The 19,615-nt window shown below is 39.3% G+C and overlaps 1 protein-coding gene and 1 long non-coding RNA gene across 2 annotated transcripts; one reads left to right on the top strand and one right to left on the bottom strand.

The window, feature by feature from the left end:
- Nucleotides 1-1,201: 1,201 nt before the first annotated feature.
- On the bottom strand, nt 1,202-3,451 carry LOC130992739 (probable inactive poly [ADP-ribose] polymerase SRO3). The gene is made up of 4 exons (XM_057917478.1): nt 2,295-3,451; nt 1,888-2,126; nt 1,673-1,806; nt 1,202-1,578 (listed from the first exon to the last, which is right to left on the bottom strand). The coding sequence occupies exons 1-4, from the start codon at nt 3,272-3,274 to the stop codon at nt 1,483-1,485; spliced, it is 1,449 nt and encodes a 482-aa protein (XP_057773461.1). The 5' UTR covers nt 3,275-3,451; the 3' UTR covers nt 1,202-1,482.
- Nucleotides 3,452-18,598: 15,147 nt separating this feature from the next.
- Nucleotides 18,599-19,478, top strand: LOC130992738 (uncharacterized). Its single transcript, XR_009091372.1, has 2 exons — nt 18,599-18,872; nt 18,971-19,478. It is a non-coding gene; the product is annotated as an uncharacterized LOC130992738 (long non-coding RNA).
- The last annotated feature ends 137 nt before the right edge of the window (nt 19,479-19,615 follow it).

Here is a 19,615-nt window from a genome sequence, read left to right as displayed (position 1 = left end):
CCTGGTAATAATCATCAGAACTTGTCTTTCCCCATAATATTCCAACATATTGTTTAGCTCCATCTATGTATACATCATTTTCTAGCTATTGGAGACAGAGCATAAAACTAACCAGACTGAAAATACTAACAAAAAAATTGCAGCTGAAAGAGAAAAGAAAAATTTGAGCAGAACACCAAGCAAAACAGCATTATGAGACAATTTAACCATAAATGTTTCCAAATGCAAACTCTTTTGCAATAGCTCATGTCATACTATCAAACAATAGACCTAACTTGGACATGGATTACCATGCATAGATGGTAGAACTAATGTGATTAGTCTCAACACAACTTCCGAACAGAATAATTATCATAGCAGAACTAGAGGGACAAGATAAAGCAAACAATGATTTAATCAGAGAGAAATACTTGACAATACTAGAAATACTTGGCAAGTATTCCATTTCCATCTTAATTTTACCTAGTGGAAATTGTAGTGTGGACTAACCAATTCAAGGAGTTCGGTCCACCAAAAGATGCAATGTGGAACGGAAATACACAATGCCAATTGCCTCATCCATTAAAGCTATTACATTTTTTGCATCTAGACAAGTAATATAACATGCCAAATTTGTTTTCTAGTCAGCTATAAAAAACATGACTATGAAAATATTTTTTTAATCACAAGAATGTTAATAGAATATGTATACAGGGAGATACATCATACATGATCTAGAAATCCAGAGTTACCCCTTAACAAAAAGAGAGAAGTCTAAACCACTCAGGCCTCTTCCAGAATCCAGAAACAAAAACCATTTGCCAAAATATAAAATGGATAAGCTTCATTCGGATAAGCATGAAACTTTTTTCCAATACTTCCGATTCCTAATTCAAACTTTGAACGGACATACACAATTCTCACCACTCCAGGACTAAGATTTCATCAACAACAATTTAACAGATTAAACTATAAAATGCCTGTCATATAGAACAAAATCTGTATGGGAAAATATGATGAAAAAGCAAGTCCCCTTGGACAATCCTTTCAAGAGACATATCACATATTCCTTCTTTGTTCTACAACTTAACATGTTAATGGAAAAATGACCTCACGAAGATCTATGTTAGAAGTTTGGACTCAGTAATTAAGCCTTGTTATGTAGTAATTCTTCCATAAACTTTTATGAGCGCCAAGAGGGGTACACTGAAGAAGTAGAAGGTTGATGCTGAACAAAAGCATGCAGTATAATAAGAGAACTAGAAAACAGAAGTTGTAGAACTGTTCATACTCTAGCTTAGATCTATCTCTAATTTCTACGTGTAGAAAGACAACAATGTAAAAAAAATTTAGCCCACATCAAACTAGCTTCCTAATTTGATTATGTTTCTCAATAGATCAAGACATTTGATAAGAATTCCCTATTATGTGGTTTGACGGAAAGACCTAATTCTGTTCTGACAACTACAAACATAGTAAAATACAAGTACAAAAGACTTATTCTCAGCCACGAATTTCTTGAATGGCAGAGCGCAGCACATCATCTCCAACAAGTAATCGTAATTTTTTCATGAAAGCATCTTTTCCCAACTTTCCTTCCTGCAAAAAGAAAGGTTAAATGCTTTAGTGTGTAAAGTACGTATTAAAGCTAACTAATCCTTCTGCATCAGATACAAGGAACGGAAATTCTCACCTTACACGACTCCCATGAAGTTTGCAATTCGCAAAACTGCGGCAAAGGAAGTGAACCTCTCAGCTTGGAGAATAGCTTTGCGATAAATGTCGACGGATGAGGAACCCAATTCTTAGGGACACTATTAACAGAACCTGAAAGATCAACTAAAGCGATTGAGTTTTAAAGGCATACCAAATTTTGAGCGAAGCTGATATCTATAGAAAATCTATTACCATTTATATTTACAGGCCGGTAGCTGACAACACATTCTGGTAGAATATGAGTATTCATGTTGCCATGCCACACCGTATACCACCTAGGATTGTTTAAATCGTCAACACCAGTATCATACTCCACACTTGACGGATAAGACTGAAGTGACCCTGCTTCAACCTTCTCGCATTTTCCCAATATCACTCTACACAATATGACATGCTTCTCACCATTCTCGTCCACCTCTGCCAACATTGCACTGTCCATCCAAATCAAAAGGTTACTAGAAAATAAGCAAATCCGTAAACAGATAATAAAACCAAAGGTAAATAAACAAATAGATCTTCTGGCTCATCTCCAAAAGATTATCATTATAAAAATTGACAGTAATATGAAGATAATAGTACGAGCATGCATAGAAACAGACCTATTTTGGGGCGACCGAATAGGCGACAAGTGAATTCCAATGCCATGACCGGCTGAGCGAGACAACTTGCTAGGTATTCCAAACCCATGCATCAAGATGCTCTCCACTCCCTGGGATGACGCCCCATACCACGCAAAAACCACATTACTTTCCCCTCTAGCTCGTTTCTTGATCTCTACTTGCTTCGCGAAAATCTCTGATCGCGCTTTATCCAAGGGTCCCATCCGCACACACTGATGAATGGAGGTAATCCTAGCACCCGGCTCCACATTCTCCAGCCCGGATAAGAACAAATTCTTTACTATTGCATAGCGTTTCTCCCCAGCTGCCAAATTCCTGGCCTTCGGCCACCGCGAGGACTGCGACTCGCTCTCAACCATTTTCAGCCTTTTTGCAGCGGTGCCGCAAAAACTCTCCTCCACTTTTCCCTTCTCTACATTCTCGCTTCTCCCCCTCTTACCAAAATTTACATCTTCCTTCAACCCCACACCCTCGTGATTCCCTGAATTCTCAACAATTTTTATATCAATCTCGATCTTGGCGCAACTCTTATCGCCATCGACCAATTCAACCTCACGATCATTTTCACAGCTATCGACAAACGTTTTGGGGAAAAAGCACTTACCATCAGCATCAATCCAAGCAATGGACCGCTGATTACCGGACTCCAAATCAATCTCAAGCATGCGGTACAAGTCAAAGAAACAGTTGTACCCGAGGACTTGAGCCTCAACCATCGGCCTCCCCTCCGCAAACCCTAATTTCAACAAATCCGCCACTTCCTCCGAATAATCAACCCACGATCCGTTCTCGTAGAACATCAAGCGCTTCGGGCACGAGCTCCGCTTAAAATTCGAATAATTCTGGATCAACGGCTCACAACGCGTTGCAGCTGAAGATCTATGGCCCAAGGCTTTCGCGCTGCTTTTTACCTCCGCGCACCTTTTCGTCATTATTGAGGTGGAATTCAACGAATTCATGGCTGAACGTAAGCGCACAAATTGAGAAGCTCTCTGTAAAATATCTGCTGATTTAGCTCTGCAAAGAACTTCTGAGGAGAAGAAAAGAAAATTTGCCGCCTATGTACCCCTCACTGTTCAGGTCGGTTACCACGAAAAGACGAAATTGCCCCGGTGGACCTAGTGTGAAAAGACAACCAGGGGCACCAAAACTATGTGTAAAGACTTGATGGTTAAGAAAAAAAAGGACTTTCAATTGGGCTGAATTATTAGTCGTTGGATTGCTTCAGCCCAAAGAAAACTCTGTTAGATACTATTAAAAAAACAAAAAATAAATCATTTTAGAAAGTCAATAATACTATTGACTTTTTTTTTTTATTCTATTCCAATTTGGCGACTGTTGGGTAAGTTGTGCAATTCCTATCTGATGGAAAAATACTTGGATTTATTAGCATACTTTTAATTATAAGTTTAATGTTGCTTTAAAAAAATGATAGGTTTAATGTTTTATAATTCGATGTTCCAAACAATTCTAGAAACAAGAACCCTGATCCATCTTTTTGTAAAGTTGACATGTCAACAAGTATAAATATATAAGTTGGAGACTTGTGTTTATATATAAACAAAAAATAATCTAGCATAAGAATTAGGAATGAAATTGGAGCATTGATATTTATAGTTTATAGTATATGGAGTAGTATTGTCATAAAAAGAATGGTAATTAAAATACAGAAAAAAAAAAGCATTATTCCCCACTTGAAAATTGAAGATCATCATATCTCTTATTGTTTAAATTCAAGTTGTAGCTAGAAATGACGATGATATGTCATGTGTCTCTAATTAGGCTTGCGTTCTGTTTGAAGCTCACGAGAATTTTGTCGTTCTTTCTCAGTCTTTTGCTTGTTTTATTATGTTGTTGCTCTCCACGTATCATTCCATTTAGGATGCGTTTTCTTTGGTTGTAAATTTATCATGAAAAAATTAGGGATAACCAAATTTCACCCTTTAAATTCTTCTTTTCTTTTTCCTCATTTTGTACTTGACCATTACTCATTTTCACTACAAAGAATGGATAATATTATCCCACCATTTTTGAAGGGATAATATTATCCCTCATTTGTAGTGAAAGTGAGGAATGAGTAAGGGTTAAATAGAAAATGAGGAAAAAGAAAGGAAGAATTTAAAGGGTGAAATTTTGTTTATCCCTCATTTTCCCATGATAAATTTACAACCAAAGAGAATGCACCCTTAGGCAATATATATAGCACTAGTGCATAACCCGTTGAAATTCGACGGGGAATTATTTTAAATTATTATTTAAATTACTCCTTCCGTCCCGTTAATAATGGCACGTTTCTTTTTCGGCACGGAGATTAAGGAGAAGAAAATTAGGAAATAAAAGTGTATGGTCCACATGATTAGAATTGTGTTTAGGGATTGTTTATTATTTCTAATTTATCAATATATAAAAATATTTATTTCTTGATTCATTAAATAAATTTAAAATCTGTAATTAATTAATCATTTCTTACCATTAACACAATAACACTAATTTCACAAAAAAAAAAGTTTCTAAAGTAAAATAGGGAAGATTGCATTTTTTCTCTTCTTAATTTTGTTAACTTCATCAGCAGAAACAACTGCTGTCAAAATTCACAAAATCAACAAAAATCGAGATGAACGGAAGTAGTTTTGAGAATTAGGAAGAACATGAACTGGGGTGAAAAATAAAAAATTCATGAATTGAGTGAAATTCACGAAATCAACACAAAGCAGAATCAAAATACCATAACAAAATTCACCAAGCAACAATAAAGATCCTAAAAATCAACAAATATTCACAATTCATGAAATTCACGAAATCAACAAAAATCAAGAATGATTCCAGAAATTGTATGAAATCAAGAATAAGATTCCACAAAAATCATGAAATCAACGAAATCAAGAATAAGAATGAGATTCAAAACAAGAACAAAATCAACAAAAATCAACGATTGAGCCGCTCAGATTTGGCGCCGCACTGGTGCTAGGGTTTCACTCGGAGGCGGCGGCAGATGGAGCAGGCGCAGAGGTGTGGAGGCGCGACGATGGAGCCGCTCAGATCTGGCACCGCACTGGTGCTAGGGTTTCACTCGGTGGCGAAGGAGGCAGCGGCGGCGGCGGCACACTCAGTTCACCGCCGGGCCGCTGATATGGTTTCTTCAGAGGGGGTGGAGGCGCGACGATGGAGCCGCTCAGATCTAGCGCCAACCGGTGCTAGGGGTTTCACTCGGAGGCGGCGGCAAATGGAGCAGGCGCAGAGGTGTGGAGGCGGTGAAGGGTGGTCGCGGCGCTAGGCAGTGGAGGTGACGCTAGGGTTTTGGAGACGGAGTCGCCGAGGAGAGGAGGAGAGGCGGCGAGTGAGAGAGAGAGAGAGAGAGAGAGAGTTAAGAGTGAGATTGTTTTTTTATTTTTTTAAAGTTGTTTAATTAGGCTTTTAATTAGGGTTTTAATTAACATTAATCACTCCCTTATTTTTTCCAAAATAGGAAACGTGCCATCAATAGCGGGACAACCCAAAAAGGAAAACGTGCCATTATTAACGGGACAGAGCTCCATCCTCCAAAATTATGCATACATTTCCTTTTTGGTGCGGCCCCCAAAATTATGCATACCCTATTTTTAGACACTACCCCACATATAATTCTTACAATTTTACCCTTTTAACTTACACTATTTACTCATAATATATTTAACAATATCCTCACTGTGGAACCCTTTATCCACTATCATTACTTACAAACTTCCATGCATAATTTTGGGGGACGGGGGAGTATTATTTTTGTATAAATAATTATTTATATATAAATTATTTTTAATTTTTTTTAATTTAAGGTAATATAGTTGAAATTATATTAATCTGAATCATATTTCTCAATTAAATGTTAATCTTTTGTTAGAATAACAAATATTCTTTTTATATAAATTTTTATTTAATAATATTTTGAAAAAAGGTCAATATTGAAGATTTTATTTCATCTGAGCATCATCTCGTCTGAACCACCCTATAGGGTCATATCATCATCTAAAGCCCAGAAGACAACATCTAATGTTTGAACACCAAACTTTTGAGCATCATCTCGTCTAGACCTTAAAATACAAAAAATGAACTTTTATGCGTCAATTTTTTTAACAGCACTATCTGGAGGTTTAAAAATCAAATTTGACTTGTGAGATTATATGTTTTGGAGCTTCTAATATCATAACTAACTTGTAAACATTATTTTGTATGGAACTTGAAAAAATCTTGATAAACTTTTATGCATTATTAGCTTCAAATATTATAATTGGGTTCCAAGAATCATCTCGTTTGGAGTTTGAAAGAACAAATTTAACTTGTGAGTATCATCATTTGATTGGGTTCCGAGAATCATCTCGCTTGGAGCAATTCAAATTGTATTAGTCTCAATCATTCTGCCAATTAAATATAGATTTTTAATTTGGAGAGCAAGAGCTTCTTCTTGTATAAGTTTTATTTAGTGAAACCTTATAAAAAATCAATGTGAAATGAGGTGATTTATATGAATTCTTCACTCGATTGAGATTATTATAAATTTAATACATAATTAAAGATTTCCAATGTATTTTAACATCATATCCTCTATTGTTCTTTATCAAAATTCTTCATTTATGCATTACTAATTTCATAATTTATCTATTATTATCATTGGGGTTAATTGCTTGTAAATTCATGAACTTTAGCGAAAATTCATTTTTAAAACGTTCTTTCATAATTTTAATTTAATACACCAACTTTAACCCGTTGTTCAATTTTAACAACGATCAAATCTCCGGCGAATTAGAAACACATGTGGCTAAATGTGGCTTCTAGTTTTAGAGTCCAGATTTGGTGCGCCTCTCGCTTCATACACGAGCCACAGAGCACCCAAATCCTCCGCTACTTTCGCTAGGCCGCCGCGCCGGATGAGGGTTTTCAGGGAGGGCGCGCGGTGGTGGAGGATGAAAGAGAGGAGGGTTTGAAGATGAACATAGGAGAAGAAGAATTTCAGAGAGGGAGAGAAAGGGTCGCGGAGGAAGAAAGAGGGATGCAAGCCTAGATCTGCAAATCGTGGAGGAAGAGGGAGGGCGACGGGCGGCGAAAATCGTGGAAGATGAGGGAGTGTGGCAGGAAGAAGAGAAAGTGCGGCGGGGCGGTGGAATAAGAGGGAGGGCCACGGGCCTAGATCTGCAAATCGTGGAGAAAGAAAGAGGGCGACGGAAATCATGGAGAAAGAGGGAGGGCCGTGGGGCGGCGGAGTTAGAGGGAGGGCCACGGGCCTAGATCTGCAAATCGTGGAGGAAGAGGAAAGGCCGCGGGGCAGCGGAAAACGCAGAAGGAAGAGGGAGTGTGGCGGAAGGAAGAGGGAGTGCGGCGGGGCGGCGAAAAACGACGACGTTTTAAGCTTCTCTAAAACGCTGCGTATTACTCATCGGCGAACAATTACAAAAGCGTGTGCCGGGAAGCCACGTCAGTGCGTGTGTTTTTAAGTCGTCGGAGATTTAATGGTTGTTAAAATTGAACAACGGGTCAAAGTTGGTGTATTAAATTGGAATTTTGAAAGAACGTGTTAAAAATGGATTTTCGCTAAAGTTCGTGAATTTACAAACAATTAACCCTTATTATTATTATTGAAGAAACTGAAACATATAAAGTTTTTAGATATGAAAAATATATTTTTCTTCCCTATATAAATAAAATGTACGGATATATTTTATAAAAAATAAAAATAAAATTTTAATTATTTTGATAGACATAAAATAAGATTTTGCTTTAAAGTAATCAGGTTTATAATTTACATACACTTGCATGTCTCAATTCAAACTCAATTTAAAATTGATTTTATTGAAAATTAAGAAGAGATATATATATATATATATATATATATAAATTCATACAGTATAATATATTGCAACATATACATATAATATATACGCTTTTGAGAAATATAAAATTAATAACAAATATACATCTAATCACTAACATTCAATTAAAATCATTTATTGTATATAAATTATAATTTTTTTCTTGTCAGACATGTAAATCTAATTTTTATCGAGATAAAATAAATAATAAAATTTATTAATTTAGATTATATCTAAGTTAATATTATTATTATTATATATAAATTTATTATTAATTATATTTATTAAGATTAATTTTTATCGAGATAAAATAAATAATGAAATTTATTAATTTAGATTATATGTAAGTTAATATTATCATATATATATATGTATACATATATTTATTTATTTATTAATTATATTTATTAAGATTCATGAATCTTTATATGAAATGTAATAGTTAATTAATTAATAAATGATGAAGATTATATATGGTAAATTATTGAAATGGAACAATTCTAAGCATGCCACATAGGTTAAGGCTTAATCATTTAATAAAATCTACAATTGAAGTTGACGTCTGCACGTCCGGATAGATTGGGCACTAGCAACCTGTCAACACAAGAACACGTAAGAGCCCTAGGTTGAGCACCGGGTGGGGGTGTCGACCGTAGAGCCTCCGACGCTCAAGTCAGTATCGGAATAGCAAAATAGAATGATAAGCGAATTGAAATAGAAAGAAAGGCAGGCTGGAGTGTGCGGTTACTCCAGGCTGTAGGCGGCGTCGGAGGGTGGAAACGGTGACGGTGTGTTATGATAATGGAATGTGGGAGACGGAGATAGGCCAAGTTGGCTGTATCCGATTTGGAAGAGTATTCAGCCTGGCGGCGGAGTAGAGAGAATTCAAAGAGTAGAGAGCAAGTAGAATTTTTCGTGTCTATTTGATGACCTAGTCAGGCTGTTTATATAGTGGACATCCAGCCGCTAGGGTTTCTACAGTTTGGCCTCGTCAAGGCCCTTATCTCCCAGGTTGTTGCGATTTGGGCGGGATCACAAAGATTAACCCGTCTGACCGCGTCAGCTTGGTGGGAGACGTGTTTTAGGGTTTGACGGCTGTGAGATGTTTTTTAGGGTTTGACGGCTGGGCCTTGTAACTTTGTCATTTTAGGTTGACAATAACCATTGGGCCGCATGCAATATATCCAGCTTGGTTGTGGACTCAAGTCGGTCTATAGCTTTCTGGGCTAGATGGACCAATTTGTTGGACCAATTAGATTTTTTAGGGTCATGCCAGGTTGGCGAATTAACTTGATGGGTTTGGGCTAAGTGCGAATTACTCAATCGGACTGTTGAGACAAGTTGGACTTGGAGTGGGATAGTCATCCTGGGTCGGTCCAGGTTGATCTCGAGATAAGTATAACTTGACTTATCAGGCTGGGCGAACAAGTTTTCTTAAGTAATTAGGTCAGCCTCGTTATTGATCCAAGTTGGTTCGAAGTTTGTCGGGCTGGACTGACCGGGCTGTTTAGCTCATTGGTCCAGCTTGGAAGGTTAATTGGGCTTGAGCCAAGTTGACGAATTTTGCCCACTACAGTTAGCCCCCCACTCTACAATTAGAATTTTCTAATTGGAGAGTCATTATAGCTATTCCGTAGAGGTGAATTTCTCGGAACGTCGGGTTGTCTCAGTTGGTATAACCAATCAGTTTGTAGAAAGGAAATGACTCCAGTTAGCGTCGACTTGCTATTAAATTTCGAGACCGTCTTGTAAAGCATATATATATAAATTGGCTTACCAGCCTGTAAATAATACCGCGAAAGTCGATGGCGTGGACAAGGCCAAATTTTTAAATGCCAGCTTGTAAATATGTGAGTTAAGTTGGATCGGTTTGCCACCGTGGGATTTGGTACTTTATAAGCTTGGAGCGATTAATCAATTTTGAAGTTTATTTTCTTCGAAATATAGCTTGTAGAGCTTTGGAGCGCTTCACCAGCTTGGGGGTTTCTTTTCCCCTTGTTCTATTGAAATTTGGAGCTTGATAATTTGAAATAGGTGAATATCTTCCAACTTGAATTTTTTTTTTTTTTTTTTTTTGAGATGGCCCTAGCTTGAAATTTTGAAACGTAGCAAATTTCCAATGCTCCAACTTGGCTCATTGTCGACATAACTATTTGCTCCAGCCTGTCTGAAACATTTTGAGTCCAATTGGGTAAAATTCTTCATATTGATTATTCTCCCGGCTGGCTCGAAAATTGAAGAAAGGAAATAAAGACAATATATGTGACGTATCAGGCTGGTTTTGAAAAGTAAAATATGTTATAAATAAATAAATCCAGCTTGGTTCAAAAAATAGAAAAGAGGGGCATCCAGCTTGGCCTATTTGTTGAATAGTTAACTACTCCAGCCTGTATGCAGTATATCAAATTCAATTTTCAATTTGGCTAATCTCCAGCTTGGCCCAAATTTGAGATAAGCAGATACTTCTTAGTTTGGATATTTGGTATCCGATTTTTCTAATTTCTCCTGCCAGCCTTATTTGTCGAAGTACAACTTGTAATTATTGTCGGTATGAATTATCAGCTTGGAGTTAGAGAAAATAATATAAGTAATTTGTAAAGCTTAGAGTGCTTCACCCGTTTGGAGAATTCGGCAAATAATCGTGATGGAAATTTGAAGTTTGGAGATTTGAAAGAGGCCAACTGAAATAAGCAAATATCTTCTACCTTGAGAATTTGAAGTAGGCAAATTGGCAAATTACTCCAGTCTGGCTCATCTTTTGAAGCAATTCCTTACTCCAGCCTGAATACCGCATTTTGAACCCATATTTTCCATCCGAATAATCAAGTCTTCAGATTGACTAATTTCTAATTTGGTTCGAAAATTAAAGAAGGGAAATAAAGTAAATATATATGGCGTATCCAGCCAGGTTCGAATTTCTCATAAGTTGGATTTGTTACTTGGTTCAATCGCGATTTTTCCAGCCTGGTTCGAAATTTTCCTAATAGACGGTTGGAATTTTCCCTTCACAAGATGGGTTTTCTTTCACTCTTTTTTCTGGCCTGGGAATTATCCCGACAATAGATACCTGGGCGAAGTTGGAATTAGATCTCAGTTTGTAGATGTTGAACCGAGCTCAATATATTTAATCGTAAGGAGTTTGTGCTCTTTACCAGCCTGGATTTCTCGGTTTGTGTTGTTTACCAGCCTGAATTTCTCGAAAATAGGGCTACCAGCCTGTAATAATATTTCATAGTCAAGTTGGGATTTCTATCCTTCTGTTCTTTTTTCATTATTGTTCCAGTTGGTATTTTTTTTTAATTGACTTCACAGCCTGATTCGAAAAAATGAGGGGGGAGATAACCATCTCTCCCATTTCACTTCCTCCGTCAAACACGCAATGGTAGCCGCCAATGTTTCGTCGTCTCACGATTGGTGCGGCGCCGTTCGAAGTCTGGCTTCTTTGACAGAATGGTCGAATTTGGGGATCTGAATTCAAGGGTGGCGCCGCCGCTCAATCGATGGCCGTGGTAACTGAGATGGAAAGGGAGTCGAGAGAGAGAGAGGTGAGATCGAGCGGCGATTTCGCCGGAGGTCGAAACTGGAAGGGGTCTCCCTCAATCGCTTTTGCCAAGAATAGACGGTGGTGACGGAAATTCGGAGATTCGGTGAGTGGGGCGTCTATTGCCTGAGCATTTGACTCGAAGCGCGTGCGGTGACAGCGCGATGTTGCCGGCGGCCAACTGTCGGAGTTTATTTAAGGGAGATTTGCTGGAGAAGTTGAATTTGGATTTGTGAATCTGTATTTTACAGCCTCTTCTGCGTTGTATCATCAATTTGAATTTGTGATTTGTATTATCTGTGTTTGCTGGTTTGAGAGAGATTTGTGTTAGGGAGGAGAGGAGAGTGAGAGGAGGCAGCGGCGGCTGCAGGATGAGGGCGGCGGCCATGGTCGTGACTCACGGCCGTCGTCGGAAGACAGAGGGATGTGGCGGCGATATATATATATATTGCGAAACTGATGGCGGTGGTGCCTGGGATTAAAATGGAAGCGAAACAGAGGGAGAATTGATGTCAGAGGTGAACTTTTCGTTGTTGCCAAGAACGAGCGGTGGCAGCCCGGGTCAAGACGCGCGGCGGCGGCGTGGTGTCGCCGGCGACTGTTGCTATTGTGTGAAGTGAGGAAGACGAGCTAACGAGGGATTCAGGCGGAGGAGGTGATGCTCCAACCGTTTTTCTCCTGTGTTCAGAGGGGAAGAAAGTTGTGTCGGATCTGTGTATTACAAAATACCTCATCTCAAGTTGCTATTGTGTATCGCTTGGAGGCGGCGGTGCCTTCGCCGGAAGAGGAGTTGCCACGGTGGGTCCGACTGAAGAGAGAGGTCGAGGAAGCTGCCAAGCCGATGATAGCAGCTGGGGACGTGTTTGTGGAGAATCTCCGGCATGCTATAGACTTTGAGGCCGTGGCCAGAGCCACCACGAAGGAGTCGAATAAGCTGAGCACGGGCACGTTCAACACCATCTACAGAGCAGAGATGCCTTTCGGGATGGTTCTGTCGGTTAGAAGGCTGAAATCAATGGACAAAGCCATGATCCATTGTAAAACCAAGATGATCAGAGAAGTGGAGAAGGTGATCAAGCTCCACCACGACAACTTGATCAGGCCAATTGGGTTTGTTGTATTTTTATGATGCCTTCACTCTTGCTGTTGCTGGTTCCTTCGGTTATATACCTCCAGGTATATGTGCACACTTTCATTATGTGACAACTATTTCATCATTATTTCTCATCTTTTGTTTGAACTTGTTGTACAGAATATATGTACACAATGCAAGTTACATCATCGGGAAACGTGTACAGCTATGAGGTAGTCTTGCTTGAGCTTCTCACCACTCGATTTCCGATAGAGGAGGGTTTTGGCGAGGGTATTGAGCTGGTGAAATGGGTGCACGCTGCACCCGCGAAAGGAGAGACCCCCGGAGCAGATTCTTGCTACGGAGCTCAGCACAGTGTCGCTTGCTTGAAGGCGTGAGATGCTTGCTGCCCTTAGAGTGGCGTTGCTCTGCACCGACACCACCCCGGCCAAACAGCCACAGATGAAGAAGGTGGTGGAGATGCTGCAGGAGATCATACACAATTGAGATTTTGCTACTCAGATGGACACCGCGTGTGGGCCCATGATTTTTTCGTTGCTTCCACCACAGCGAGACGGCGGCGCCGTCCTAGGGCGGTTGTAGCTAAGTTGTGAGGCGAGAGACGAACTGGGGAGTCGAATCCAGCGGTTTTCTGCCGGAATTTTCAAAGGTGGGTATCACAAACTTGATTTTTGCTTGTGTTTATTTTTCACACATTTGAATTTGATTACAGAAAGAGCGAAATCGATTTTTTTTAGAGACATAATGTATTTTTTGATTGTTTTGAGGCCTCAGTATGTGATCTTTCTTTCCCTTCTTTTTGTTTTTTGTAGGTTTTGAACTCTCCATTTGCTGCGTTGTACTTGTCGATTGTATCCCGTGGTTGTTCGTCGATCCAGTGTCTGGTTTTGTGAAATTGCCAAAAGATTTGTCAAAGCAATTGTTAAAATATTGTATAAATAATGGTTTTGCTTTTGATAATTCCATAGTTTTGGCTTCAATAGCTGTTAGCTATTGTTTCATAGTTGTTGAAAGTACTATAATGGTATGATATTTCACTGATGAAGGATGTATGAGATATTACCTTTGCTTTGGCATAAATAATGGTATTGCTACTTTGACTTTTTCCGGATCGCATCTCATGATACCATTGATCATTTGATAGCATTTCAAATGTGATTATAATAATACGGACCAATAGATTGTCAAATTGAGACTAAAATTGAGGAGAGTTGGAATAGATCATTTGATCCTTGCTAGCTCCGTAGAGAGGGAAGTAACACCATGAATGTAGTATGGATTTTTTAAACTTTCAAGGAATAGTTTAGTTCAACTTCATGAATGTTGTGTGGATTTCTTGTCTGGTAACTAGTAGGCGTTTCTTTGACTCATTGACATGTGTAATCCAATATGCATGTTATCATCTTTGAATACATTTTCGTATATCCTTATATTAAATATCTCCCTTGACTTTATCTCTCCAATAGCTCTCTAATACAGATTGTCGTCTTTATACACAATTTTTGCAAGAATCAATGTCATTAACTAGCAGAATGACTCGGGATCATATGTCATCATCAGTTGAACTAGTGATATAGTTCTTTGAGATAAAAGGATGACGCTTTACTTTTTATCGTTTCGCACTCTCATTTCTTTAGTTATTACTTAGCAAACAAACTGAATTAGCTCCAACGTTATTTCAATGATATGTGCTTTAGTGTCGAATCCTCATCTAGTTTATAATTCTAGTGCCGTTATGTGCAATAGTTTCGTCGATTACGAGTCATTTAAGTATCATTTGCCATTCCGCTTCGCTGCACTGTTTATTACTTAGCACTTTATTTGTTTAGGTGCTTCTGAACATGCCTGCCTCTTTTATGTCGAATGGGTCGAGTAGTGAAAATTATAGATCGTAGGCCGATGACACAAGCTGTGTGAATACTGTGACAAGAAATAGGTCTCGAGCCACGCGTAGCATGGTTGTGTTTGATTATGGGATTGGTGAAAATCTTTCTGGGCCGCTTGAAGGGAGTATTCCTGCATACAAGCTGGGAGATAGGAGCCCGAAATCAGTTATCACATTTGACAAGTTGGATGAACTTCGAGCTGCTTACGCTATTCCTCCTTGTGCCAATCTAGCTGCCCCCTCTGATTTGGAAAGGCCTGATTGGTTATATCTAGGATAGACGGTCATGTCAACCTGTTATTTCCGAATGTATCGGCATATGCCCAGCTTGGAACTGTCCGTGGGGTGGCCGAATAGCTATTACTCCCATGAGACAATGATTACTTGAAGAAGATGGGGAGTGGCAGTGTGGCTAGTGAGCTCTTCGATCACGCCTTCTTGGTAAGTATTTTCAAGTATAGATTACTTTGTTGATATGAGAGTTTTTCTAACTTGTTGTATTTTCGTGTTTGTTGTAAAGTTTGCAGAAAGCCGCCTTCCTCATAGACATGACTGTTGCTATGGAAGCGGAGCTTAGTGAGTTGAGGGCCGAGCGGGAGAACTGGAAGGGAGAGATGACGGTCATCAAGAAGACGCGTGATGAGGCCCGTCAGGTTGTCGAGAAGTTGGAATCTGCCAAGTTGGAAGATGCTCGCCGGCTGGAGTGAGCTGTAGCGGACTGGAGAACTAGCCCCCCAAGACTTGGGATGTCCAGCAGTACGTGGATGAATTTAACGAGTGGAAGGCTGGCAAGGAGGAGCAAGAGGCGGAGCTAGCTAGCAACTTGGCTGGGATGACCACTGAAGACGACCATCCTCAGACGGGAGAGTGACTCTCTTAGGCGGAGAAGGGATTTTGTTGTTTGTTCGCTTGTTTTTATTGTTTTCTTATATTGCACTTATTTGAGACTTGACTATTTAGCCGGCTTCCCGTGTCGACGTATGCGTGCTTTATATTCAGCTTGGACTTTAGACCATTGTGTCCTGTTTGAGCAACTTCTATATTTTTATTTGAAAAAACTCTTGGAAAGTTGAAACTGTCGACCATTTGTGATATTTGCCTTCTTCTATAAATCAATGTGGTTTGTTGAAATCTTGTATTACGTATAAATCCATTTAGAGCATACATGAGCCTTTTTTGAAATCATGGTTTCAATGTCGTATGGATTGATGCAGTGTAGCTTGTATATTTGAAAGAACACGAATATATCGAAGAGATGAATAGATGCAGCTTGTTCTTCTTATCTTCATTTTGTTGCACCAACCTGGACCAGATGTTGGAGAGTTTAATTGTTTTTTGGGCAAGGCCAGGCTGGACTTTGATTTTCTTTTGGTTATACAAGTTGGAATCGACTGACGTTGGCCAACTTGTGGTTTTGACTTGGGCGAATTGTGTCCCATCTTGGTATGTTAGCTAATTTAATGCTTTCATGTAGCATGCCAGCTTGGGATTATTTTTTGAAGCAAAATATGGAATCGTAGAGTTGTTGACTCTAAATTGTCCAAGTCAAGTATTTGAAATTGAAGCAAGTTGGGATTCATTATATTTGGGTCGTACTGACTTCGACCAATTGTGGCTAGTACCATGTGGACATTTGAACAAGTGGCTAATTCTAGCTTTAAAAAAGATAAATATTTACAAACTTTGTGACTATCTCGTTGATTGCTCCAAGCTGGGTGGTTCGTTCAACTGGATGACTAGAGACCAATGGTCTTGAATTTCATGTTATGATGATGTTTTTTTTTCCTTAATGATACAGGTTGATCATGTCCGTGTAGAGGAGTCATCATTGGCGACTTGTATCTCGCAAGGTGCTAACGTCGCGGGACAGACTGAGACACGTCGATTTGAGGTTGGTGGCTGCACCCCGGAGAGTTTTCTGCCTGCATCTGGTGAGGATCAAACCAAATGTAGTGCTTGGGCCAGATTGTGCTCCGTAGAGCCATGCTCCGTAGAGTTGCCTACGTACCATTTGACGGGATCAAGAGTGATGTAGTTCCGTCTTGGTGGCGATCCGGACGGCTTGGTCAGCCTGAGTAGCCACGTGGGGTGGGTGCATAAGGAGTTTCAGATTCGTCACAACAGTCAGACATGATTGATGCTCGTAGAGATCTAAGGAAAGTGCGTTGATTCACTTGATTGCTAGGGCCCCACGGTGGGCGCCAAATTGTAGAGGCTAAAATCTACAATTGAAGTTGACGTCTGCACGTCCGGATAGATTGGGCACTAGCAACCTGTCAACACAAGAACACGTAAGAGCCCTATGTTGAGCACCGGGTGGGGGTGTCGACCGTAGAGCCTCCGACGCTCAAGTCAGTATCGGAATAGCAAAATAGAATGATAAGCGAATTGAAATAGAAAGAAAGGCAGGCTGGAGTGTGCGGTTACTCCAGGCTGTAGGCGGCGTCGGAGGGTGGAAACGGTGACGGTGTGTTATGATAATGGAATGTGGGAGACGGAGATAGGCCAAGTTGGCTGTATCCGATTTGGAAGAGTATTCAGCCTGGCGGCGGAGTAGAGAGAATTCAAAGAGTAGAGAGCAAGTAGAATTTTTCGTGTCTATTTGATGACCTAGTCAGGCTGTTTATATAGTGGACATCCAGCCGCTAGGGTTTCTACAGTTTGGCCTCGTCAAGGCCCTTATCTCCCAGGTTGTTGCGATTTGGGCGGGATCACAAAGATTAACCCGTCTGACCGCGTCAGCTTGGTGGGAGACGTGTTTTAGGGTTTGACGGCTGTGAGATGTTTTTTAGGGTTTGACGGCTGGGCCTTGTAACTTTGTCATTTTAGGTTGACAATAACCATTGGGCCGCATGCAATATATCCAGCTTGGTTGTGGACTCAAGTCGGTCTATAGCTTTCTGGGCTAGATGGACCAATTTGTTGGACCAATTAGATTTTTTAGGGTCATGCCAGGTTGGCGAATTAACTTGATGGGTTTGGGCTAAGTGCGAATTACTCAATCGGACTGTTGAGACAAGTTGGACTTGGAGTGGGATAGTCATCCTGGGTCGGTCCAGGTTGATCTCGAGATAAGTATAACTTGACTTATCAGGCTGGGCGAACAAGTTTTCTTAAGTAATTAGGTCAGCCTCGTTATTGATCCAAGTTGGTTCGAAGTTTGTCGGGCTGGACTGACCGGGCTGTTTAGCTCATTGGTCCAGCTTGGAAGGTTAATTGGGCTTGAGCCAAGTTGACGAATTTTGCCCACTACAACAATTCTAAGCATGCCACATAGGTTAAGGCTTAATCCTTTTATAAAGAAGATTTATTATTAATTATATTTATTACGATTAATTTTTATCGAGATAAAATAAATAATAAAATTTATTAATTTAGATTATATGTAAGTTAATATTATGATATATATATATATATATATACATATACATTTATTATTAATTATATTTATTAAGATTAATGAATCTTTATATGGAATGTAAGTATAGTTAATTAATTAATAAATGATGAAGATTATATATGGTAAATTATTGAAATGGAACAATTCTAAACATGCCACATAGGTTAAGGCTTAATCCTTTTATAAAGAAGATTTATTAAGATTAATGAATCTTTATATGGAATGTAAGTATAGTTAATTAATTAATAAATGATGAAGATTATATATGGTAAATTATTGAAATGGAACAATTTTAAACATGCCACATAGGTTAAGGCTTAATCCTTTTATAAAGAAGATGAGCATGCTTTGTATTCTTTTGAAGAAATATAATAAATGAGTCATTTTCTCAGATTTCTCTCTTAATATCTTGTTATGGTATCAGAGAGCATAAGTCATTGGCTACGTAACTATCTCAACTTTCACTCTGTTTTTACCTCTGTTCGTTGAAGATAAATGCAGTAGTAAAGAATAAAGTAGCTTATGTTGACGGATCATTGCCAAAACCCCATGAAAATGACAACTCTATTATACTTGGATGTGACTAGTGTAGCGACATCAACATGCATATATATATATATATATATATATGGTAGTCTCTTATGGTGTGTGAAATGCTAAGAAATTTGCACTCAAGCAATTCTGTTGTTCCACAAATTAGTTCAAATTTGATGAGGCAAGCCAGATCTGGTCAGATTTGAAAAATCGCTCAATTAGTTGAAGCTCATTTGGATGTGGCATTTGCACACCAACTTCATGGTGTGTGAAATGCTAAGGAATTTGTTAATTTGGTTGTAGATAATGTATGTGGCACCTACTTCACCTTCATTATGTATTATCTCAAAGTCTTTCTGCAGATCTATGTCAACGTAGGGATGTTGGTGGCTGAGATGAGCGGCGGCGACTCTTTCCAGCTGCTTGGTATGGCGGAGAGGGGAGTTGTTTGCTAGGGGCGCCTGTGGTGCGCATCCTCTTCTCGGCTTCTGGGGTGGTTCTGCTTTCTTGGTTGAGCTCCCAGGAGATCGTGGCTGCGGAGAATTTCTTGTATTGCTTTGGGATGATACTAGAGTTTATATAGCGTTTGTGAGTGGGCCCCGAGTGCACCCCGGCCTTACAAGATTCCGGTGGGGACGTGGGGCATGTGCGTCCCTCCGACCGCCCTCAAGGTTATGGGTTGCGGTTGCGTTGGGGCTGATTTTGCAGCCGCGTATCAAGCATAGTTGGAATTTCGTACACAACTTTATACTATTTATGTTGGAAATTCTATAGCTCCAACAATGAATTGCCAAATTCATGTTACCAAAATGTATTAAGTTGTTAGGATAACCTAAATTGCTTTCATAATGGGATTGAAAATTTCAACAACGAAGCTTTTGTATTCCGATACTTAAACTAAATGCTAACAAAGCCTAATCCACCTTAAACTTTTCCATAGTTCAATCTGAACAAACCAACATAACACAAATATGAATTATGATGGCATGCATGCTTCATCCTCTTTT

The sequence above is a fragment of the Salvia miltiorrhiza genome, chromosome 7 (assembly GCF_028751815.1).
Source record: "Salvia miltiorrhiza cultivar Shanhuang (shh) chromosome 7, IMPLAD_Smil_shh, whole genome shotgun sequence".
Taxonomy (NCBI): domain Eukaryota; kingdom Viridiplantae; phylum Streptophyta; class Magnoliopsida; order Lamiales; family Lamiaceae; genus Salvia; species Salvia miltiorrhiza.
This window is presented reverse-complemented; position numbering and strand designations above follow the sequence as displayed.